This window comes from Acanthopagrus latus, chromosome 8 (genome assembly GCF_904848185.1).
Source record: "Acanthopagrus latus isolate v.2019 chromosome 8, fAcaLat1.1, whole genome shotgun sequence".
Lineage (NCBI taxonomy): Eukaryota > Metazoa > Chordata > Actinopteri > Spariformes > Sparidae > Acanthopagrus > Acanthopagrus latus.
In genome coordinates, this window is record NC_051046.1 from 12,171,048 (window position 1) to 12,194,870 (window position 23,823).

Consider the following 23,823-nt stretch of genomic DNA (forward strand, 5'->3'; position numbering starts at 1 on the left):
TTTGTATTGTATTTATTTATATGGCTCGTTATTGTGTTACAGTCAGAGCTGTGAAATTTAATCGCTGGTTCCTAGGCGGACTTGACTGCTGTGTGTAGTAGACAGGACTGCATCCGGGCAGGCCTTGAATATTTAATAGCACTGGAGGAACTTGTGCTGTGTGGAAAAAACACTATGTAGCTTCAAAAAACTTTTTTAAAAATGTATGGAGAAAAGCTCTGGCTATTTTGTTTGATATAAGATCGATATCTGAAATCAGTTTGTGTGCACTGACCAGAGACGTGGACTGGAGTCAACTCAGGTCACATGACTTGAGACTCAGCTTGGACTTTCATGGTTCTGTCATCTCTGTGTTTTATGAGTTTTCTGGGTGTTTGCTGTATTGTTTGCCTCGTTTCCAGAGATCTGTTACTCATCTGCTCCTCCCAAGTCTGTCTGAAATTAAGGATTTTTAAATTTATGGCACTTTGGGAGGGTGGACAACCCGACTATCCCAGTGTCAGTTTCTGATGAGTTTGGAATGAGACTCAAAAATATACTTTTCTTACAAATGGGACCTCTAATATTTAAAAATGTTGGAGTTACCTTTCACTTTCATGTGTTACCCTTCAAGACGCTCAGAGAAGATTTCTGGTAATAGAAACTGCCAACTGAGTGCTTGACTGTAGCACAAAACACAATATCAAAACTTTATTTTCACTCCTGAAATGATTGAAAGCTCTTTTAATTAACTATACCCTTAAACATTAATGTTTTAAAATGCGCACACAGAAAAAACTGGGAGGAAAAACTTCTGTTTTCAAACATGACTAATGAAGAAAAAACTCCTTTTGCACTTCAAAACACTCGAACATAAATTAAAAACAGTGTAAGCTCAGTTCTTAGGTTTCCTGTGTGACTCTTGCTGGAAAGCAGCCCGGTGACTGCGCTGACACTGTGCGGTTGGAGTATCCAGGGGCCACCGGGGGCCCTCCTGACTCAAACAGGCAGTCTGTGCCTTTTAGGTGACGGGGGACTGGGTGTAACATGAGCCGGGGTGAAAACTGTGCGCTGGATCCGGCTGCCAGTGCAGATGCGGTTCGCCAAAGAGAGAGAGAGGAGGTGCATGATGGATCCCGTCCCACTGCTGCTCATCATGGCCACAGCTCTGCCATGCTGCTCGGCCGTCTACACCGGGCCCCTCCAGCCGGAGATCTCCAACGGCACTTTTCATCACTTCTTCGTCCCGGATGGGGACTACGACGCGACTGAGGACCCGGAGGTGTGCCAGATGCTGTTCAAATTCTCAGATGTGTACCCCTGCGGGGCCAATGAAGAGAGGGACTCCGTGGTGCGGGACGACTTCATCATCACCAAGCTGCAGGCGGAGGACGCGGCGCGGCTGTTGGAGGGCATCGGCCGGACCGTGGCGCACGACCTGGACGGAGAGGACAGCTACGGCAAGTTCCTCCAGCGGGAGATCAGCCAGATCGGAGAGGCCTTTTCTAACGTGGACAAGTCTCTGGTGGAGCTGGAGGTGAAGTTTAAGCAGAGCCAAGAAACTGAGCTGAGAGAGGAGCAGCAGCTGAACGGCCACGTGATGAAGCAAGTGAGTGACATCAGAGACACGCTGAGGGGAACCACGGACATCTCTGTGGGACTGAAGGACAAACAGGAGCTGCTGTCCCTCATCATCCGCAGTCATGGGTCCAGGCTGAGCCGCCTGAAGACTGAGTATCTTAATGTTGGCTCTTAGTGGGGTTCATTGTACCTTAATGTGTGTGTGAGAGAGTGTGTTTCTGTCTGTATGTGTGTGTGTGAGAGAGAGAGAGACAGGGGACCCTCCAGTTCAACAACAGCTGGAAAGTTCAATGTGTATCTTGAATATGTGTGACCTTTGGTTATCCCCATTCCTCTGACGTGTGTCGTTAAAGGGAGCTGGAACAAAAACATCGACACATTCCTCTGAGTCAGGAGGGGAAAGAGAAATGTGGACATAAATGTAGTCTGCATGGAGCCCTCTGTGCCACCCCAGAGGAAGAGTTTTATTCTGAAGAGACTGTGAAAATAAAAGCCCTCCAAGCGGAATTTAATGGCCATGCAACATCTGTATTTCTGTCTGTGTGGTATAATTTATGTTGTTGTTGTTTTTTAGGTTATTATTGATCAAATAAATGTAATATTCATCACGTATCTTTATGTTTCCTTTTGTTTTGGACAACATGTGTTTTCTGCTGCATGCTTTGCTCACGCCATCGTTTGAAGGCTGAAGCCACCGTAAACACTGAAAACCTTTGAAATCTGAACTTCTGATTTCCCTCCTCTGTCGCTTCTTTACGTCACCGTGTTTGTTGTTGGCACTACAAGTGGCAGGCTTGTAGTGCCGTCGAGTGGCCCTGGTTAATTGGCGTCTGAAGTCTGTCACTGCCTCCCACTTCCATCTGGAAGCCATCTTCTCGAGTATGAAATATGTTTGTCCGGAGGCAGCCACTCTCTGCATTATCTACCCCTTTCGTCTGTCACGGTCTATAAAATGCAATCTGAGATGATTTTGTGGTGAAATTCTGAGTTGTTTTGGATGAGCCCGTCTCACTAAAAATAGACTTCTTAAAAGTGACACAGGACACGTTTGAATCTAAGCAAAACTGCTCTTTCGTTGAAACGCATCTCACTCCAGACCCACTGTTGAATTCCTCAAAGACATTAACTCTACAAACTAACCAAACGTCAGGCTGTTTTCATTTGCAGCGCCCCAACTTTTATATTCTAAAGGCCTCTGGTCGTCATCTGTGTATTTTCTATCTTTAACTACCATCTAAAACTGCCCCTTTTCCAGCCAACGTCTGCATCAACCACAAAGTAGCTGCCATAAGCGTGCCCTCTTTTTACGCAGATAATGTCTCTGCAGATGTGAGGGAGCCAGATGGGTTGCCATGGGCGCAACTGGGTGTGATTTCCTCTGTCTGGTTTTCCTCACAGTCCGGCTTCCCCTGAGGGACCCCGTTTTTAAAAACAGCCCTCTGTAGCTCAGCACAGTCAGTCAGCCGACCCCGTCAAAAAACCCGGAGCTGCGGGAGCTCCATGTGCAGAGAAACCCTATATGTCTGCAAGGCTCCTAATTTTCAGGGGCACTGCACGGGGCTCACAGGATTTGATTAAAAGATTTGGTTGAATTTTCCACTGAGGAAGTGAAGGTGGAGCGGTCACGAAACCACTCATAAGCACTCATCCTACTTAATTTGTATGTTTTGGCTCAGATCATAAATTCCACCTATAGAGAGAACAGTTTCTGTCTAGGCTGGTTTCAAGCCTCATACAAGGAAGGCCTGAGTGAAGAGCTCCCTCCTCACTCACTTATTTTAAGGACAAACAAAGAAAGGTCAGGAATGCAGACCAGAGTTGACCTGAGAACACAGTGATCCCTCTCCAAAGCCCCCAAACCTCATGCCTCTGTGATGTTATTATTAGAAAGATGAGAGCTGTATGAGTGCTACAACTGCTGCTAGTCCTGCCATTATTATCACTGCAACGAATACCATGATGTAGTACAACGACTGCCATCATCGCTGACCTGCATCTATCAAGAAATGGCATAATTGAATAGCACATTTCATACATCACTGTGCTTTACGGGATAAAACCACAGCAAACTTTAATGTGGCTGTTTGGGAGAAAAGCTGATTTTTGAGTCTCAATTGAGTTCACAATTCATCAAAAACTGACACTTTGGGATCGTTGAGCCATCCTACAGTGTGTCCATTTTTTAAGGAGTTTGGAATGAGACTACAAAATCAACTTTTCTTACAAACAACACCTTTAAAGATGTGCAATTCAAAAGAGTTAAAGTACAAGAGACAGAGTTTTAAAGTGAACCATAGTGTGTTGTAAGTCAAGTGGTGAAAAAGACAAAAAAAATACAGTAAATAATTTAGATGCACAATGAAGTTTAAGTTCAAATTAAAATGTAGACACATTGAATATAGGTAGTTTAAAAGCTGAGTAAGAGGATTATGCTTTTAGCTGTTTCTGGTTAAAGCGGAGGCTTTCACACATAAGTCAAAACCTCAAGGCACATCTGTAATCCAATCTGTGTGAAATAGCCTCTATAACACGTGTTATCTCATCACTCTCCACATTTATTCTTTATTACAACTATAATACTGAATGAATGAAATGATCCAAAAATGCACTCAGTAAATTACACAAAAGGAGCAACACAGGCATTTAAACTAGGTCACAAAATCAAAAGTGGGTTAACTGTAAAAAAGGGGGCGACAGAAGAGAAAAGTGTATGTTAAAAATAATGCATGTTTGTAACAAAATCCCCTGGCACAGCTGGACTCCCTTGATGGTACACAATTTGGGACCCACCAGGTTAGACTATGCACAGTAGTTTTTTTTTTTTAGTTTTATAGTTTTAAAAGTGGTCAGAGTCTGGACTTGTCTAATATGAACTGGGAGGTTATTTCAGGTCTGGGGGTTGGACGATATTAAAATGATGCTCCGCCTGGCTGGTCGCAGACGTCCTCAGGGTTCTCCGAGGTTCATATGGCAGAAGCATGTCTGAGATGGATTTCTGCCCAGAGCCAAGCAGTGATCTGTAGACGAGAGGCAAGATTTGGAAGTCAGTTCTCTGAGTTACTGGTAGCCAGCATCAGGATTTTAGAACCGATGTGATACAGTAAGATTTCTCGAGTGCTTGCTTCAAAAAGAAGACACAAGCTGGTAGTTGAACACATTATACTGACAATAGAATGAGTTTAGAATGATTTAAGAGTTTCTTTTTAAAAACATTTCTAATGGTTCTCATCAGCAGGTCACCACGTCAGAAGCTTTCAAATGGTTTTCACACGACGACTGAGAAAACTCCCACTGAGCATCTTATGATGAAGACCATGAGCTTTAAAAAAAAACAGCAAGTGGACCTTGAGTTATTGATTATTTTTGTCAAACTTGTAAACTCTTGTGTCTAATATTTATTCAGACACAGTGGTGGAAGAAGTACTCTGATCTCTCATGAAAGTAAAAGTAAAAATACCAGTGTGGTACTCTACTATAAGTAAAAGTCATGCGTTTAAAATATTACTTAAGTAAATGTACATAAGACTTAGCAAGATATCTCCTCGAAGTAAGAAAACTAACCATTCTTTACAATTATAAATTACATGTATATACAGTAATTCTACATGGCGTTGATATTTCCTGCCCTCCTTCAGTCATTCATGAGCTGTTAACAATGGATGTCTTCTGCTAGTTGCTAAAATAACAATATTATCTGTTTAATTCAAATACTGTGCACCTTAAAGATAATTTATTGTACATTTTATTACTATATCATTATCATGTCAGGAACACAGTCTCTGGTGACCGGTGGTACTCAACAGCAGGGATTTCCTCCCAGGCTGCAGCTGCTCCTGTAACTCTACAAAGTTAATAAATAGGCCATCATTTGAGCAATACAGCAGTGGAGAGGAAATGTTAATGAGCAGAGAAACCTCAGGAAATGATTGGCGCTATCAACGGAACTGTATGTCAGAAAGATCTAATTAGGAATAAAAGTTGTGGGAAAGCAGTTAAAGCGGCTGGTATACATGCTGTCAATGGATTAAACCTTCCAACATTCATTAATCATATTACAAGGGGACATTTGTGCTGATGTCATAATAAAGGATGAGATTAGGAAACCGTTGATGCAGATTCAATAATATTTATTAAAGGACAAGTTCACCCAAAGATGAAAATTCCGCCATTATCTGCATAACACTGTTGGAGCGTTCTCCTAAACAGCTGAAGCAGATGGGAACTTGTTTTAAAATGTAAAATACAAACAATAAAAAGTAAATATAAAATGGTTCCATACAGCTTATGTGGCGTGATCCAAGTCCCCAGAAGCGCTGATATCACAAACTAATTTAAAAAGACGTTAGCCAGCTGGAGCTCTTGCATCAGCTTCAGACGGGGTTACAGACTAATGCTTTTAGCTTAGATGCTACAGTGAAGATTTTTGGCTTTAAAAAGGCTGAAAATAACATCAAATCAATCAATATCTGGGCTTCTGCAGACTTGGATTATGCCAGACGAGCTGTATGGAACCCTTTTCTGTTTTCTTTATTTTTCTTCAAAGTCCCCATCTACTTCAGTTGTCAGGAAATTGCTGCAACACTTGTTTTGCTGTGAAGCTCCAGAATGAATGACTTTATTTTGAACCAAACGTCAACACAACATAATAGGAAACAAACAAAACAGAGGTAACACTGTCCAAAAAGGAGTAGGTAGAAGTAAAACTTACATATGAATCCCTTCCCCCTTTCTCACTTTTCTTCTTTTATTTCAACAAATTCTCAAATGTATTTACAACTAATAAACAAACAACTATCCCCAGTTTATTTGCCACCCTGCCCAGTTTATTTGCCACAATGTTAGTAAATCAAGACTGATTTTTTTTTTCATTTTGGGGTGACGTTACCCTTTAAAGAAGTTTTTTTTTTCTTCACTGTGACACACCGCAGACAGTTACTACATTTCATCTGTTCTTTTTTATTTGGATTGTTTTATTTTTGTCACTCAGTTTCAGTCACTGACTCAAGCTTTGGTCACTGACATTTTTTACATTTAAGAGTTCAGAAGTGGTTGAATAAAACAGACTGCTCGTCGCACTAACAGGAAGAGAAACAGCTGCTGTTTAAAAGAAACGCTGTAAATGTTTGGACTCCATCAGCAGGCTCGATCTCACTGCCTGCTGACACACCAGTGACTCAGAACAAGAGAAAAGACGACCACAAAGACGTTTATATCATGTTGGTTCGGTGTGTTACACGGGCAGAAAAAAAAAAAAAAAGGTTTGCATTGCTGTTTTATTTTTCAAAAATATTTTGATGGGGGAGGGTAAGACCTCAAGAACAACAAAACGTTTCCCTCAAACACAGTTTGGTCTTGATGCTCATATTTTTCCTTGAATAAACACAAATGCATCCGCATACATATGATTGAAAAAGTACATGTAGCCTACATATCTTGGTTTTGGATGGGTACATAATGATACACAGTTGCCCTTTGAAATGTGACGGTACACATCCATGGATTGATCTTCAATACAGATTTCAAAGTTGTGCTATTGATCTTCTGCCAGTGTTTCTTTTTCTCTTTTTTTTCTTCTCAGACTAGCAGATTTTACAGGAAGAAAAAAAAAATTGTATAACTATTCTCCTCTCGAAGAGCAAGCAATAACACTGAACAGTTCATTCATAAAGAGGGACGGGGGGAAAAAAAAGCACCAGAGGAACTGAAATCATCTTCAGTCATATGTCACCTCTTTGTCATTTTTCATGAGAGCGAGAGCCAGTGTCCTGTGCTTCCTCTGTGCCAAGCTGTGTGAAGGCCCCTCTGTCTCTCTCCCTGCTCTGAGTCCTTGGGTGAAACTGTCTCTTGAACAGGGCTCGTCACCGTTTCAGGATGAGACAGGTGTCCGTTAGATGTGCGGCGGCCTGTCACACGCAGCCGTTCTCCTGCCTGGGCTTGTGCACCACGGGGGTGTGTGGAGGGTAGAGGGAAGGGGCCAGCGTGCACAGGAACCCAGCCAGCAGCGTGAGGCCCAGTCCGCCCCACGCGCAGAACATGGACCAGCCGTACCCGTGGCTGATGTCCTCCGGTATCCCGAACATGTAGCGGGGGTAGCGGGACAGTTCAAAGTTGATCCCGGCCACACATGTGCAGAGGGATATTATGCAGCACGTCCCTGGCAGAGAGATGGAAGGGGGGAAAAAAAAACAAGTCAGACACCCCACTGATGCATCGCTTCACCCTCTCCTTAACTAAGACCTCACTGCCCCTCCGTGGTGATGCGGGGTAGTGCTCTTTATGTAAAGTGCATCTCACCTCCCATGAGGAAGAGGAGTCCAGCGACATACTGCATCAGATCATGCTCCTTGCAGCAGCCCAGCACGCCTATGATCCAGCCGAACAGGATGATGGAGATGGCCATGCCTATGAAGCTGGCCGTCATCCTCTGGAGGTCTGCAAAGAGACGAGAGAGTGTTTGTTGGGGGTGATGTCAAGTTTCTCGACATTGATTCATCGGATTATGAGATGGGGGGGGAGGGACACAAAAACAAAAATATAACTCACGGAGCGCGTGCCACTCATCCTGCCTTATTGTCTTCGTCAGATTGATTGGCAGATTTCTGGGCAACGCTGATGATGAGTAGTAGTATTTTATTGGAGTGCAGCGCGGAACCAATCCTGTGGATGTAAACAACACAAAGAGGATGTCACATAAGCGCTGAGATCAGATGGAGGGGATATCACAAGGCTTTCTCTATCCCTCTCTCCCTCTGCTGCCCCCCCTCTAAAAAAGAAAAAGCACCCAACCTCCCCTCCTCCCCCGCCACCCACCCACCCACCCACACCATTGTGGAGTAGCTTATTGTACGCATCTCGAGGCTTCTGTTACTACAGCTTGCCCTTTTGTGCTGGAAAATATCACAGCGCGTCGAGTGCGCTGTAACTGTACTCCGCGCGTCGGTGCTGCGTAGGCCTCGAGGGTCTGTGCGCAGCATCAGCACCTCGGATAGCGCATTCAAAGTACCTACCGATGGCGCTTCTCCAGTCACACAGTAACAAAACACACGTCCAGAGCATTAAACGCACAGTATGTGGTCCCTCAAAAGACAAACCTTTAAAGATCAAATCCTCCGTCTCCAGGTCGAATCCCCCCCGGTGGCACTTTCTCCACAGTCCGGTGATGGTGGAGTTGTACTGCCGACTGCAGAGGGACTCCATGGCCGGGGCAGGAGGCAAGAAGTGCCGCTTCGCCCGCAGCAGCATCTCGCCGCCGACGCTGGAGCCCCTCCTCTCCACATTTTTCTCCTTCGGCAACATGCGAAGTGGCAGGTTGTTGTTGGAGATGTAGATGTATCCGGGGTCGTTTCTTTTGTTTGAATAATTCTTGCAGCGTTCCCGGTGCCTCCTCGCGTCCGTCTCGTACCAGTTGTCAGTGCTGATCGCTATCGCAATCAGTCCCAAAGCGCAAAACGCCAAAAAGAGACCCGCCACGGTTAAAGTCCTCATCGCAGCCATGTTCCATGCGTATCTCGCCTCGGCGCCGTGATAATTCCACGGGACAGCAGGACTCCGCTCCCGGCTGATGCTGTCAGTATCTGAGGCGGGGAGGAAATTCAGCAATACGTGGAAATGTGACCTGCAGACGAATCCCAGAAGCCCTCATTTCTCTGTTTTGTCAACCACAACCGAAACAGAGCCAAAATTCCGAGGCAGGAATGGATAAATAAATACATTTGGGCCTCGATGAGCTATTTTGGTTGTCTCATCTATGCCCCTGAACTCAGTCTAGCCTAGATACTGGTCAGTCCAACATTTCTTTCCAGTAGATGGAGACAGAGCAAATATTTGAAAGCACAACAAGCCCCGGGCCTGCACTCACGCATGATCATGTAGGAGATGGTTCGGTAGTAGAGGAAGTGCCCTCCCTCACGTTTTCATACATATCCCAGCTGCTGTTGTCTTCAGCCTTCAGTTGTGAAAGACTGATCCTATTAAAACCACACAGAGGGCCTCATCTTTCTCTGGGTGGTGTACAGGAAGCTGTTTCATCACATCCAGCATCTCGCCTGTGGTAACTTTCCATCATCATCATGTTTAAAAAAAAAAAAAAAAAATCGGCAACAGTTTGGATCATTGTGTAATTTTGAGAGAAGTCTTAGAAATACAAAAACACCTGCAGTACATTATGTGACTTAAGCATTAGTCTCCTGTTAATAATGTCTGCTCATAAGAGATGTGTTTTATTCTAGATATTTTGGGGCAACATTTTGTAAAACACAAAGTGTCAGTGACACATAAGGTCTGGATGTCTCAGTCACGTTAACACTGGTTTCATTCTCTTGGTCAACACTTCCTCAATTGAAACCAGAATGCCAAACTAAAAGAGGAACAAGTCCGATTCCAAACTTCGCTTTTGGTTTCACCCCCTGTGCTCAGTAAGTCTTCGTGAAAAATTCCAGCATGAATAAATCTTGCCGGGGATTCTGTTATTTATGTCGCTGACAGTAAGAAAACAAGCATAGCAGATTTTCCTGCACAGCAAAAGGTTTTTAACTTATTATATACATCCATTAAATAGTGATGACCTTATATTTGTGTTTTTTTTTTTCTTGTGTTAGTATGGAGAGCAGGATTAGAGTTAATGTTGCTCTAAGGTCACATCAGATCTTGAACTCCCGAGGGGGGAAGTTGAAGCAAACAAGTGCATGGATGTGGCACTGGACCTGTGTGATTGGAAATAATGCTAATAGCGTGCCTCACCCTTTAAACAGCACATTACCTGCCGCTACTTTCCACTTTTTTCCCAGATGTTTTGAATAATTACAGATATATTGTAGGTTCCTCTAATCTGCTCTCAAAAAGAGGAATCATTCTGAGTTATTGTACAATCATACCTCTTAATTGTGCACTAAAATGCATGTGAACATGATTGGCTCACGCTGTTCACCACACTCGGCCATCAGGAACTGGCTGATCACTTGAATTTGGAGACTGGATGATACGAACGCAGACGGTATAGGGTCCAGCTTTCAGTTCCCATTTGTCTGGTGAAGTCAGTGCACGGCGACATTGCGTATGTCTCTGTGAAGCAATAAGAAAAAGTTAACATTCATCACAAGCTCCAAGGACCAAGAGTCTCATGCTGCCTTGTTTACATGATGGACGGATATGTCATATCACCTGTAAGTGTTGCTGTTTTATTGTCTCTTGGGTCGATGTTTGTGACACTGAGAGGGTGTTTCACTGTTCGTTCTGTGTGCCTCTGCAGCTGTTTCAAAAAACAGACATTTGACAACAGACCAAAAAAAGGACATTTTCAAGTAACAAAGTAGATTATAGTGACCAAAGTAGGACAAGTATGGGTGAGAAGAGAAGACTTGTTCGTTTTTTTTTTTCTCTTTAAAGGACATATACTTTAGTAACCCTGAACAAACATGTCTATATGGACCCATGTCCCCTGTGATCTGGTCTGTTCTGGTGCTTTATTTTTTTTTTTTATCACTCCGTCTTTATCTTCTATCACAAGTGAGGCTGGTTGACATATTAACAAGATGAGAGAGACTTTTGATATCATAATCTCATGATGTGCCTTACATGTTGTCTTTTCCCCCGGTTATGAAGGCTGCGCTACAGTTTGTGCGTCTGTGTTTGTGTATTACAAATATATAAAGCATATACTGCCAAGAAAGTTTTTATTTAAAGGGAAACTTCACCAATTTTACACATCAAAGTGTGTTTACAGGTCTTGGGGAAGATTAATGCTTATGTGAAGTAAAAGTATCTTATCTAAGGGGTATAAAGCCTTTTATGGCTCGAGAGGAAGCGGCATGTAATCTGAAAAAACTGCCTCCAGTGATGTCACTCAGGGGCTTAATTGCATTGTGGGTAAAATAGGCAGCAGGTTTTGTAAATGAAGATGGATATGCAGGCAATGTCTTTGGTTCTGCTGGATCAATTCAAATAATTTGTTTGTAAACCATAATGAGTCTGACAGTTTTATAATAGCACATTGAAAACCAGTGGACTGCTTTTCAAAACCTGCCACCTACATTACCCATAATGCAATTTAGGGGTTGTGTGACATCTTTGGAGGCAAATTTATCAGATTACATGCAGCTTCTTCTGGAGCCATAGAAGTCTTCATGTTGCTTTTTCTCACAAATGTATTAGTACCCTAAAAGACATGTAAACACACTTTAATGTGTGAGTTACCCTTTAAAGTCAGTTAAATCGTTTTATATGAAGTGATTTAGAGAAAATATTTTATGTATTACGATGTAGCCTAAATATATATCGATCTTGTTTACAGGCTCTATTGCTCAGTAGATTAAATAAATTCTTATGCTTGAACTGATTCCTTTTTCACCTCACTTTAGCAGGACAAAGAGACACAACTTTTACTTTTCTCTCTGACAAATTTGAATGAATTATTTCCCTTCAAAGGCTTCAGAGGAAATCCTTCCAAATGAACCTGAGGATTACCGACCCCCTGCAGAGCTGTACCCTTACCTCACTAATGCGGGGGAGATTTATGAAGGTGAGACATCGGGATTTAACAGTTGAAAAAAGCATGATTATCTACATGACTGAGTGCCTTACAGTGCGGCACAGTTCCTGAGTGCCTGTATACCTTCTGTCACTTTTCAGACCAGAGGTGGACCTACCACCCTGACCGCGTCCAGCAAACAGACTTTGACAATTCTCCAGTGAATCATCTCACAGAGCTTCAGTCTGTATCTCCTCAACAACTGATCCCACCCTACCGCTACAGCAGTGAGCCTCTGCCCCTTCACCTGGATCCACCGCTCGGACCTCTCTCTGTGTCACCACAGGTAAGGTTTTGTGTGTGAGGAAGTGAATGGTGGTGTGAGTGTGAAAAGACACAATCTCCTCATATGTGGTTTAAGATACTGATAAGGATATGTTGTCTATGATTATACACATACGTACCAAAGCTAAACCAACATCCTAAAGCAGGAAAAAGCTCCCTGAATACGAGGTCAGTTTTGAATGTGATCTTAATATTGGTATGCAGCTTATGAAAAAGTCACATCACATGATTCACGCAAGTCGTCTCACAGTTTTTTCTCGGAGTAAGGAACAGAAGCAGAACAGAAAGAAGTAAACTGATGCAGAAAAACGTGGGTTTTGTTGCTTTTTCTTACTTATTTTTCGTAATTGGTTAAGTTGTAATGTAACAGAGCCCCTTGTGAAGATAAAATGATGGTGGATTAAAAAGCTTACTAGAGCTATCCCTAATGATTGTTCACTTATCATCTAAAATCTGTTGATTACATTTTTGCTCAACTGATAATTGTGGAAAAAAAAGAGCTCAAGCTGACTCCTTTAAGCTGCTCGATCAATCCAACCAGCCATCAACAACCCAGTGATATTCAGTTCACTATCATATAAGGACATCAGCAAATATTCACAAATAAAGGAGCTAAGAATCGACTGACAGCATTGTTGATTAATATTCTGTGAGTCGAATAATCAACAAATCATTTCAACATCATCATTTTCTAGGGTTACTATACATGAATGTGTGGTTGCACATGCTGCATGTCAAAGTGAAAAGGTTCTTTGGACTAAATCTCTTGCTGCCACAATAATAACAAAACAATACATTTCAAGGAATTACCCTAAAAAAAAAAACATCATGGATTTAGCTCACTTATAATCTAACAAAAAAAAGGGCTTTGATCTCTACAAAGACAGTGCATGATGTTGGGGATATTTTCACTGAAATGTCATCTGCACCACACAGTCTTGCTGAGCATTGAAATCTATTTTGGCAGAGTTACTTCCTCTTTTGGAACAATGACAGTGTTTTAACGAAAATGTCAGATGGATTGCAACACAACACCCATTGCAGCTCTAACACTCCTTAATGTGAACTCGAACTATGACATGCCTTTATATCTCTTCTAAAGATCCCATATTACACCCAATCCCTGGTTTACCAGTACCAGCCTTCTGCCTCACCTGGCCATTACTACTCAGAAGAGGAACAGCGAGGAATGAGTCCCCCGCTTGAGGTATCAGATGGGGACGATGAATTTGAAGACCACAATCACTCCTCCTTCAGGAAAGACACTAGTGAGTGTTTCCAAATTTTGTACTGAAATCAAATGTACTGAAAGACAGCATTTCTTTAATGAATCAATTTTCTTCAAATCCAGGCAACAAGAAGAAAATCCGCTTGTACCAGTTCCTCCTGGACTTGCTCAGAAATGGTGACATGAGTGACAGTATCTGGTGGGTGGACCAGGACAAGGGCATCTTTCAATTCTCCACAAAATACAAAGAAGTTCTGGCCAGCCACTGGGGTACTCAGAAAGGAAACCGCAAAAAAATGACCTACCAAAAAATGGCTCGAGCTCTGAGGAACTATGGTAAAACTGGAGAGATTAAAAAAGTAAAGAAGAAGTTAACCTACCAGTTCAGTGAGGCAGTGCTGAGGAACATCTACATACGCCAGTATCCTCACTGATGAGGGAGCAAATGCTGTCTTTGATTACGCTGAAATCACTAAACTAGCCAAGATTGTGTTTTGCCTGTTTGCTATGTACTTAGTTTTTCTACCAAGTTTTCCTACCTATTTATTTGTGATGCACATCCTCTATTGCTTCCATATGAATTGCTTTATTACATACTCAAATTAAGTTTCTGCTTTTGTGTCTGCAAAGATTAAAGGATAATGACACATCAGGGAAAGTAAAAAAAATACATATTTTTTGTCTAGAATGTGTAAATAAATATTATGTTCTATTGTTTTTGTCAAATTACTCAAATAAACTGAATTCTCCTTTAAAAATGCACATAACATTTCAGAGCATGGTGTAGCCTATTTCTAAATTGGGCAACATGGTTGATAATTATCTTATTGAGGGCAAGCTGAATAATGATAAGTCAATTGAAAGAAAATTAATAACCAACATCTGTTGTGTCCTGCTTCTGAAATATCTGCATTTGCTGCTTTTCTTGGTCATTTATGACAGTAAATAAAGAGTCTTTGGATTTAAGACCGCAGGTTTGAAAAACATTTTTCTTCTACATTTTATAGATTAAATAATTGATAAATGAATCATAAATATATAAATAATGTTACTGGATACCAAAAATATTCAGTAGTTGCAGCCCTAATCTTATTGATTTAAAGCCTTGTGAAAAAGCTTCCAAGACAGTCATACAATACTGTCACATGAATAAAGAAGACAGTAAATGGTGTAAATTGATTTAAAAATAAGTCCAAGATCTAAAAACAAATAAACAGAACAACAAGTCACAGACAACAAACATGCATGTCATGCAAGAACGTAATACATTGTTTTCTAATACTAAAGGTGTGTGGAGTGTGTGTGTACCTGTGAAAATCTGGCAGCTGGAAAGGCCTTGATCAAAAACTGTGCTTCATTCCACACAGTCCTGGAAAAAGGGTAACAAACCACTGATAAATACACATCAAGGGAAATTCACAGAGTGCAAAAAGATGACTACAGTGCAAGCACTGGCTGAGTCTGTAGGATCAGACAAAACAGGGAACCACAGACATGAGCCATGGTCAGAAAGAGACATAAAAATAATGTGCGATAGCTATGTAAAATCTGAATCACGTTCATTTCCATGTAGGTTTATATATTAGGAATATGCCTCATGGCAACAAAAACATTTGTACATAAGAAACATAAGAAAAAGGAAAAATGAACGAAATAAAAATCAAGAATCACAAATATAAAATAGAATAAACATCAAAGATAGACGAGTTATTGATGTGCTCAAGAGTTACCACATTTACAACTGATTTACAACTTTAAGATTGACCCACAGTTAGCCTACCTTATTTTGAAGCACAGTGGTTCCGTTTTGATCGATGTTTCCAGCCGGACTGTTACTATGTTACACAGACTTAACTATTAGTTCAATTTAATCACCTCATAAAAAATACAGGGCAAACAGATGGCATCGTTATAATGTAAGTAATACATTTCTATAAGAACGCGAGCACAAATATATAATTTATAACGTTACTTTTAAGGGTTTGCATTTCCCAACGAGCGGGTAGATTTTAAAGGACCACTCCCAGAACAGCTTCCGCGACGTCACGTGAATTAGCCAATCAGAGCTCAGATGTTGTTTCGGTGCAAATTTCAAACGCCGTCGAGTCGACAAACGAACGGGCAGCCCGACAGCCGTAGTTATTAACGTAGTTTAAGCCCGCTTTTGCTTTAGGGAATATTGTTTTTTTTGTTGTTTTTTTTTTTTAGCTGTCTGCGGTGACACCATGAGAGTGAGGTTAGTAATTAACATTTGTATTAAGTACAGTTTGAATTGTTTACGATAACAATGGATTAAGTTAATCATTTAACCAACTAAACGTTACTTCCTGATTGGCCCGTTGACTTTAGATAGAGCTAAGTTAATGTTAGCTTTACTCTGAGCAGGTCGCACACAACGTGTGTCATGTCTTTGCCGTTTGGGTCTGTTGAAATGAGTATTTTTGAACGGTAATTATATTGTCTGTTCATCTCATATCACTCATGCTGCTCATTAGCTGGCCTTTTTAACGTTACAACTAATGCTACAATACAGCGTCTGGTAAATAATGTAGCTAATGCTAACTTGCTCAGGATTGTGGCATCTGATGTTAGCTCTGTTCTGCTAACAGACTCCCTCAAATTATTTAAAATTAACGTTGCTCACTCTCACTAATGTTGATACTGGACCGGTTTGACTGGTAACAGGTGTCTTCACCTGAAATTGATCCACTGAAACAACTGCTTTTCTTCCAGTGAAGTCCACGCAGCAGAGTCTGTTGCCTACCTCAACAGAGCACTAGTCAGGCTGCAGGATATTTGGGAAGAAATCGGGATCCCAGAGGAGCAGCGCTTACAGAGAACCAATGAGGTTCACAAGCACATTAAAGTGAGTCGTATTTCAGTTTACATAGGGTATGTATGGATCCTGACCCCACAGAGCTAAGGAACTGTAACATTTTTGTTTCCTGTGTCTGGCAGGGTTTGCTGGATCTAATGATTGCAGAAGAAGAGGAGCTCAAGAAGAGATTACTGAAAAACATTGAAGCCTGTATCAAGGAACTTAAAAGTTTGTGCAGTGAACTTCAGCTGCCCCCCTTTGAGGTATGATCACCTTTTGAATATGTGCTTGTTTTCTTAAACCTGTCTGGGGAAATTATTACCCAGTTTTGACTAACGTTCTGGATTTTTCTGAAGGAGGTGGAAGGCTGCACCATGTTGCAGATGGAAAAGAATAGCCGCACACGTCTAGAGTTGATGCAGGAGCACAAGAAGCAAAGAATGGAAGAGCTTAAGGGCCTCATTAGCAAAGACACTGAGCTGTGCGGTATTTTGTGCACTACCCCATTTTGCATTGACCAGAACTCCATCCCATCACTGCAGCAGCTGAAGACTTATCATGCCTACCTGGATGATCTGACCAAAGAGAAGGTCTTACTTACTGTCTGTTTTTCTTAATAACTCACTTGTAATTTTTATTAGGCTTATAACCTGGCTTTTATTTTCAGGAGCGACGTCATGATGAATTTGTGAGCGTCAAAAAAGAGATCATTGTATGCATGGATGATCTGGAGCAGCATCCAGAGACCAGTTTTGAGACAGATGTGATGTGTGAGGACGAGGAGGCATTTTGTCTGTCGGATGACAACATTGCTGCTCTTAAATTACTCCTCAGTCAGGTGAGTTTTATGATCATTTTCTTCCAGCCATTTGTTAATTCAGCAGTGTACAACATCATGTGTTTATATAATCATATTATAATGATTGATGCTTTTTATGCCTCTTCAGTTACAAGACCGTAAGACTGAGAATGAGCGCCGCTGTTCGGCTTTCCGAACTAAGATCCAGGAGCTTTGGGAAAGGCTTCATATTCCCCAGGAGGAGAGGGAAGCCCTCTCTGAGCATATGGTCATGTCAAAGAAGAGAAACATTGAAGCAGTAAGAAATATACCACATGTGGTCATTTATACGAATGATAAGTGATTCAGACAGCATAGCAGTTTATGTGCAACACAACCCAAATATTCCCATGACAAATTTAAATAAATATGCACTCTGTTTTTGCAGCTCCGGGCTGAGGTTGAGCGTCTAGAGGTGCTGAAAATGCAAAGCATGAGAAGTGTCATTGAGTCCATCAGAGCTGAGATTGCTCTCTACTGGGAGAAATGCTTCTACAGTCAAGAGCAACAGCAAGCCTTTTTTCCATATCATGCTGGTGAGTAATGTCCTCAAAGTGAATATACCAAATTAATAATCACGAAGGGAGTGTGGGTCTCAGTGCATCATGTCTTCTTTCCACAGATGATTTCACTGAAGAGCTTCTCAACCTGCATGAGGCCGAGGTCAAGACCCTGGAGAAGTATTACATCGACCACCAAGAACTTTTTGAGGGAGTCGCTAAGTGGCGGGAGAATTGGACCCTGTACTTGGAGCTTGACGTAAGTACCATTGTCATGAATTTAGTGGGGAGACATTCAAAACAAACTTCCCTTGGTGTGTTAAGGTGGCGATGTGTGTACTTTCCTTGTCAGAAAAAGGCTAATGATCCTGGAAGGTTCAACAACCGAGGTGGGAACCTTCTGAAAGAAGAGAAGCAGAGAACCGACCTGCAGAAAAGTTTGCCCAAGGTAAGGAAACATTCAAATGTGTACTCCTATGAGTAACTGTAAGTGGTAATTCAAAAGAAAGAAAATGAGTCAAATTAGGTTAATGAACAATGAAACAGATGAGCACAAGGAAAGCCTTATGTGAAGAGAGTGAAAACAGCTGAGGTAGTTGGTGCATCGCTAGGTTTGGCCAACAGATGGCGACATTAAACATTAATCTCAGTCTGTTGATCCTGCGAAAACAGTTGTGCACAAGATTTTGACATGTGAATGGCAATTTAGAGATTTAGCATGATTACAACAACTGTTTGTTTCAGCTGGAAAAGACTCTGAAGACCCAAATTGATGCTTGGGAGCAGGAGCATAACAAGGAATTCCTGGTCAATGGACAGAAATTTCTTGAATACGTGCAGCAGCAGTGGGAGCACCACCACACTGAAAAGGAGAAGGAGAAACTGGAAAGGGTATATTATTTATCTGATTTTAAAAACTGCACTCTTTAATATCACTGTCACAAATGTGTTGTCTGTATTTATGACTACATTTGTGTGTCTTTTGAAATAGCAACTGAAGAAAACTAAACAGACACAGGAGGACATGCTATATGGAACTGCAAAGAGAACACCATCCAAAAGGCGGATAGCAGGGACACCCACACCCGGAAAAGTAAGAAGGGTAAGATGGTTTTATTATTATGTGATTATTTCATGTGCATTGCCACCATCTGACTGCACCTGGATGAATTGACCCATCTTGCTTTCTCTGTTTACTTAGTTCAATGGCACCTCAACCCTCTCCACTCCAACCAGCTTCCTTAATTCAGGCCTCGGTGGAACTATGTGCCAGTCCTCCATCCAGAAACCACCTCTATCTGCCAGCAAGGTACGCTCACTGTCTTTCTCATGAGTCATCTCACCGACGAAATTCACATGTGGCCTGTCAGACTTTGAGGTTGGCTCTGTATCACACCCTTCTACCAAAAACTGCTCTTGTGATACTTGGCACCATGAGTTCACTGAGGATGATTCGTGCTGTTTTTCATTTTCCAGATAATGTGCAAGTGTGTGGGTTTTTTTGTTTGTTTGTTTTTTTGGGGGGGTTTTTGTATTAAAATGAAAAATGTCGCAAAAAACACATTATCATTCTAGTTGGTCTTGTTGTAGGGTCTTGGCCTGCGAACCCCTGGACATGGAAAAACTCCCCGTTTACTAGACCGAAACAAGGAAAACGTCTCCCATCTTAGAAATACACCAAGTGGCGCACTAAGGTCTCAGGATACTCAAGATCACACCTTCACCTTTAACTCTTTTGCTGGCTCCTATTCGGACTTTGCGGTAATGTGGTTTTACATCTATTTCGTCCAAACAACCAAAACGAATCCAAAATCTATTTCAGAAAAAATACTACATTTCCTTTGATTTCAGTACTTGGTGTACTTTAGTATTTTCAGTAACACTAAGAGGAATCTTGTATTTTCAAGTCTGTGGGATGAAAAAATAATTTCAGTTGCCAACCGGACTTGAAAGTCTTTGGAATTACATTTTGTAAATCTGAAGGAAGATTTTCCCTTTTTGAGATCAGCTAAAAAGCAACCATACATACCTCTGCTAAGACTGCAAAATTGAGTGAATTTTTAGAAACAAATAATTTGCCGCAAAGACACATGAGTACATATAACAGTTTTTTTTAATTCAAGTTGGGGCAGCATGTCATGAGAAAACAGTGAAAAAGCTCTCATACTCTACTGTAAATCCTGACAGTCAAGTCGACCAAGACTTGTTCCCCAGGTCACAGTTAAACTTTACACGACATTTACAAAAAAGTTTCCAAAATGACTTAGCATTTCATATTATCATGTTACATGTTTTTCTGTGAATGAGACACATTGACTTGTATATTCACTCATCTGACATGTTAAATATAAAGATACTGACAATTAAATTTGACTTTTTTTTAAACAGAGGGACCTCTCAGAGGCTTCTAAATCCAATGTGAAGGCCGGGATGCTGAACTCTACTGTTAGTCATCAGTGAAGAATCACAGCATTGGCTCCTGTGCCAGGAGTCATCCAGCGCAGCAATGGTTTGGTGTAGTTTCATAGAGTGGGCATGAGGGAGCTTAAACTCTTTTTTTAAGCAATGTAAATATTTTAATGTGTCTCCATCAAACGTGTTTCTAAACTTCAGGGTTTGTGCTGCAGCAGCTTCCTCTGCTGTATGTGTTATGTGGCAAGTTAATGATATTTGTATCAAGGCTGTTGTGGCTTTTTATTTGAGATTTTTCATTTAGGTTGACAGCCTTCATAAGCAAAATGTTTTTTTTTTTTACCATATCTAGAGCACTACATTATTTTAGTACTGCAGCAGTTACCCAGTGCATCGTGATTTTCTTCCTCCAGCTGGAATGACAGCTATATTTTCTCTTCAGGATCTAAATATTTTGAATGCTTCTTTTTAAAGTTGAGCTGTAAATAAACGTTCTAAAAAACGTGCATCTAAAAGAGTGTGTCTGTTTATCTTGTTGCCTCCTATAGTTTAACTGAATGGTTTAAAACTAGTTCCTACAGTTGAGTTGTACATGTTTAGTTTACCCTGATTCAGAAGGCGGTAGCTTTTAAGTATTTGATAGTGTCATTGGTACATATACCTTTTCTTTCTTTTTTTTTTTATTTAGATATGAAAATGATCATTTCTCCATGTAGACTAGAAATGAAAAGATTAAGCCATGCGTGTCATGAGTTCTTCGAGCGCCCTCTCCCGGTGATTTTCATGAACAAGCAGCACTTCTTTGATTGCACTTTGCTGGAAGCCCATCTCATTAAACTGAGTCAGAAGACGCAGGAACTCAGCAGCCTGAAACAGAATTTAAAGTAATAAAACATATGATGACATATGGTTAATATATGGAGATACGGTTTCTTTTTAGCCTAAAAAAAACTTGCCTTGCTTTCACAGTTCTGAAACATCTCCAAGGCCTCCTCCACCTGAGCTTCATGATAACCCAGCTCACACAGACGGTCACTGGCCTTCAGGTATTTTAGGATCTGTTGACGGGAAAAGATATTTTAAAATAACTGAGAATGACATGTCAGTACATCATAAAGCACAAATAGCCTAACTTTATTTGTTATTACATTTAATAAATGTCCTTATACTGCTTGTGTTTATGTTTATAAAGTTTTTACTTCATTATTATAAAATATCTGCTTGAGAAATCATCTCGGAGGACAGACTGACGATGGGACATTCTGTAGAATACGTTGCATACAAAAGCACAGGAAAATATGATTTAACTGAAGAAAACCATATAAAGAGCTGTTAAATTTGCATAAATACAATTCAAGTTAAGCTTGAAAATCAATATTGTTGTATTTACTTTAATTGGCCTGTTTTGTTTTTTGAAACTGAGGGAAAGCCTCTCCTACCTAAATTTGGAAGCAATAATTACTTAAAATAATTTTAAAAGCAGCTTTGGGGTATTTTGTGAAAATTTGACTTAACAATTTGCTATCAGTCCTGTTTTCACAGAGGGCAACTCAGAAGTATTTTACAGGAGTTCCACAGACGTATAAGCCCAAAGTGGTTCCTACCTTCTCTGGACTGTGGTAGCCTGTCTTCTGCAGGGCCAGAATAGCTGTACGTAGAGGGTATCCCTTCTCTGTGATGGTTTCAAGTAGCTCCCTTTCTTCCTGGCTGAGTGCTGACAACAACTCTGCTGCTGAATCGAAGAAAACCCCACAAGGGCCGCCTGTCCTCAGGGTCTGATGACAAGACAAGAACAGACATAAATAGACATTTAATAAAACAAAGAGATGGAAGTGTTTTTTTTAATAAATTCTCCTCTCAGTGGCACTGACAGAATAGAGACTATTACCTTCTGTCTGTGGTTCTTGACAACAGGCCCTGCAGAGGAGGGTCGTTGCTTCGGCAGCCTGCATGGTGAGGGACCGGCAGGTGGTGTGTTTTGGGAGAACTTTCTGCTGCCAGAACTCAGTGAACGCTGTTTCTTTTTGCTGTTCTTTTGCCCTGAGAGAAGGGGGCTGGCCTGCAGTGGCCGGTGCTGCTCCATTGCTCTCAGAGGTTGTCTGCTGTCATGGAGTGAAGGTAAAGCCCCTCTGTGGCCTCTGACGCTCCGAGGTGAGTCAGGCTTACAGTGTTGAGTGGAAGGACAAAGGTGCATGTCTTTGACTCTGGAGACTGGGTCTTTGGGTGCAGCGCTCCGTGGCCACTCTCTGCTCTTGAAGGGATGAGGAGCATCTTCAGTGGAGGAGTTTTCAGTATCCTCATTGTAACCGTCTTCATCCTCAGAGTCAGATACGAGGAACTTTACAGTGCGATGGCGCAGCCAGCGAGTGTCAGCTGAGTTCAGGCTGTGACTGCGGGGCCGAGGGCTTGGGGCCCCGCCGTCCTTGCTCCTGCGGCCAGCCCTGTGACTCTCCTGAGGGCTGCAGAACATCATCCAGTAGGGGGGGCAGGATGGGGCCTGATGCACTGACTGCTTCCCAGTTGTAATCCATTTCTCCAGGTTGAATCCATACTGCAGTTAAAAAAGACAACAAAACTACTACTTTATAATTCTACTCCACTACATGTCTTTATATACACAAATATGTACATGTTTTTCTTTCTGGGCTGTCACAAGTCTGATATGGTTGTGCATATCAGTTGCACTACAGTAGGAATTGTATTTATTTGAAATGATTTTAAAAATACATTTAAAGGGAACTGGGCCTCACTGGTCCCAAGTACACGTTATTCCCAAGAATTTAACTGACCAGTAACTAGGAGAATAAGCATAATGACGTTTGACCGTCTGACTGACTGTGACAAACAGATCACAGCTAACAAATTGATCCCAGAAATTTGATCAACAGAAAAAGCAAAAAAAAAGAAACTTCAAGAGTTCACTTGCATGTGTGACCTCATTATCTTGCAGAATCTGTTGGCAGTCTGGTACAGTGATGTCTGGAGCTGTCACGAGCTGCACCTCCTCCTCCAGTGGACCCAGTAGGGTCTGAAATGGGACATCCTCCAGAGTGCTCATGCTCACCAAAATAACCCTGCATCAGAAGAATCACAGAGTTCCTGAGATTAAATTCAAACAAACAAACCTTCATTGTAACCGTGTAAGTACTTACGTCTGTCGGGTGTTCTCTCTGAGGTCCACCCCGGCTCTCTGAAGCACTGACAGGTGTTTGAAGGACTATCACACACACACACACACTTCATCGTAGACGATAAACCTCTTCATCACTAAGCCTCTGACATCATCTGGGGAGTTGTTTATCAATAACACCCCAGTCACCTGTTGTGACCTGCAGTGGAATGGTACAAATAATTGAGTAATTAAATATTTACATATAATGATATCAGAGTTATTAAATAAACCCTCCTAATAAATATAAGTATTTTATTTATTATTAAGTTGTTTACTATCATACAGTAATGCTGCAAGATAAGAAAAAAAAATTCTTGAATTTCTTGTTATTATTTGATTGCAGCTTTTTTTTTAAATCTATATTCAAAGCCACATTTCAGACCATGTGACATTCAATGTGGGCTTGAAGGGGGGATCAGGGAAATGCTGAGGTATTTGGAAAGAGAGAACGGTGTGATACTTTCCAGAGATTAGCAGATTACTTA

General features: G+C 41.4%; 5 protein-coding genes across 7 annotated transcripts; 3 read left to right on the plus strand and 2 right to left on the minus strand.

Annotated features, from left to right (window-relative positions):
• Positions 1-722: 722 nt before the first annotated feature.
• On the plus strand, positions 723-2,162 carry fibina (fin bud initiation factor a). The gene has a single exon (XM_037107301.1). It carries the CDS (start codon positions 1,073-1,075, stop codon positions 1,733-1,735), a length of 663 nt encoding a protein of 220 aa, XP_036963196.1. The 5' UTR covers positions 723-1,072; the 3' UTR covers positions 1,736-2,162.
• A 4,338-nt stretch (positions 2,163-6,500) lies between these two features.
• si:ch211-87j1.4 (transmembrane protein 178B) lies at positions 6,501-10,572 on the minus strand. Its single transcript, XM_037107509.1, has 6 exons — positions 10,434-10,572; positions 9,419-9,614; positions 8,652-9,134; positions 8,104-8,217; positions 7,855-7,992; positions 6,501-7,714 (listed from the first exon to the last, which is right to left on the minus strand). The coding sequence occupies exons 2-6, from the start codon at positions 9,426-9,428 to the stop codon at positions 7,467-7,469; spliced, it is 993 nt and encodes a 330-aa protein (XP_036963404.1). The 5' UTR covers positions 9,429-9,614; positions 10,434-10,572; the 3' UTR covers positions 6,501-7,466.
• On the plus strand, positions 10,553-14,564 carry spi1a (Spi-1 proto-oncogene a). Its single transcript, XM_037107510.1, has 5 exons — positions 10,553-10,721; positions 11,983-12,076; positions 12,187-12,371; positions 13,473-13,638; positions 13,722-14,564. Exons 1-5 carry the CDS (start codon positions 10,695-10,697, stop codon positions 14,030-14,032), a joined length of 783 nt encoding a protein of 260 aa, XP_036963405.1. The 5' UTR covers positions 10,553-10,694; the 3' UTR covers positions 14,033-14,564.
• A 1,120-nt stretch (positions 14,565-15,684) lies between these two features.
• LOC119024577 (protein regulator of cytokinesis 1-like) lies at positions 15,685-20,672 on the plus strand. 3 transcript variants are annotated; one of them, XM_037107505.1, is made up of 14 exons: positions 15,685-15,834; positions 16,332-16,464; positions 16,557-16,679; positions 16,773-17,006; positions 17,084-17,254; positions 17,364-17,513; positions 17,643-17,790; positions 17,877-18,013; positions 18,107-18,202; positions 18,499-18,645; positions 18,746-18,856; positions 18,956-19,063; positions 19,345-19,515; positions 20,143-20,214. In XM_037107505.1, exons 1-14 carry the CDS (start codon positions 15,824-15,826, stop codon positions 20,212-20,214), a joined length of 1,812 nt encoding a protein of 603 aa, XP_036963400.1. In that variant the 5' UTR covers positions 15,685-15,823. The 3 variants fall into 3 exon arrangements, with proteins under 3 accessions (XP_036963400.1, XP_036963401.1, XP_036963399.1); XM_037107506.1 differs by lacking the exon at positions 15,685-15,834 and adding an exon at positions 15,914-16,046 and having other exon boundaries at positions 19,345-19,448; positions 20,143-20,672; XM_037107504.1 differs by lacking the exon at positions 15,685-15,834 and adding an exon at positions 15,915-16,046 and having other exon boundaries at positions 20,143-20,672.
• Positions 20,465-23,473, minus strand: LOC119024578 (ubiquitin-associated protein 1-like). Its single transcript, XM_037107507.1, has 6 exons — positions 23,319-23,473; positions 23,102-23,240; positions 22,055-22,717; positions 21,771-21,941; positions 21,123-21,224; positions 20,465-21,033 (listed from the first exon to the last, which is right to left on the minus strand). Exons 2-6 carry the CDS (start codon positions 23,222-23,224, stop codon positions 20,899-20,901), a joined length of 1,194 nt encoding a protein of 397 aa, XP_036963402.1. The 5' UTR covers positions 23,225-23,240; positions 23,319-23,473; the 3' UTR covers positions 20,465-20,898.
• Positions 23,474-23,823: the final 350 nt, after the last annotated feature.

Excerpts from the sequence above, each read along its gene's own strand:
- LOC119024577 (XM_037107504.1), top strand. The coding sequence starts at position 16,003 with ATGTCTTTGCCGTTTGGGTCTGTTGAAATGAGTATTTTTGAACG. Across the intron at positions 17,255-17,363 it reads TTAAATTACTCCTCAGTCAG|TTACAAGACCGTAAGACTGA; the intron begins GTGAGTTTTATG and ends ATGCCTCTTCAG. Across the intron at positions 19,064-19,344 it reads CACCTCTATCTGCCAGCAAG|GGTCTTGGCCTGCGAACCCC; the intron begins GTACGCTCACTG and ends GTCTTGTTGTAG.
- LOC119024578 (XM_037107507.1), bottom strand. The coding sequence starts at position 23,224 with ATGAGCACTCTGGAGGATGTCCCATTTCAGACCCTACTGGGTCCACTG. Across the intron at positions 22,718-23,101 it reads AGATTCTGCAAGATAATGAG|TATGGATTCAACCTGGAGAA; the intron begins GTCACACATGCA and ends TTTTAACTGCAG. Across the intron at positions 21,942-22,054 it reads TCAAGAACCACAGACAGAAG|ACCCTGAGGACAGGCGGCCC; the intron begins GTAATAGTCTCT and ends TCTTGTCATCAG.
- fibina (XM_037107301.1), top strand. The coding sequence starts at position 1,073 with ATGCGGTTCGCCAAAGAGAGAGAGAGGAGGTGCATGATGGATCCCGTC.
- si:ch211-87j1.4 (XM_037107509.1), bottom strand. Across the intron at positions 7,993-8,103 it reads GGATGAGTGGCACGCGCTCC|ACCTCCAGAGGATGACGGCC; the intron begins GTGAGTTATATT and ends GTCTCTTTGCAG. Across the intron at positions 7,715-7,854 it reads ACTCCTCTTCCTCATGGGAG|GGACGTGCTGCATAATATCC; the intron begins GTGAGATGCACT and ends TCTCTCTGCCAG.
- spi1a (XM_037107510.1), top strand. The coding sequence starts at position 10,695 with ATGATGGACGGATATGTCATATCACCT. Across the intron at positions 10,722-11,982 it reads ACGGATATGTCATATCACCT|GCTTCAGAGGAAATCCTTCC; the intron begins GTAAGTGTTGCT and ends TTCCCTTCAAAG. Across the intron at positions 12,077-12,186 it reads TGCGGGGGAGATTTATGAAG|ACCAGAGGTGGACCTACCAC; the intron begins GTGAGACATCGG and ends GTCACTTTTCAG.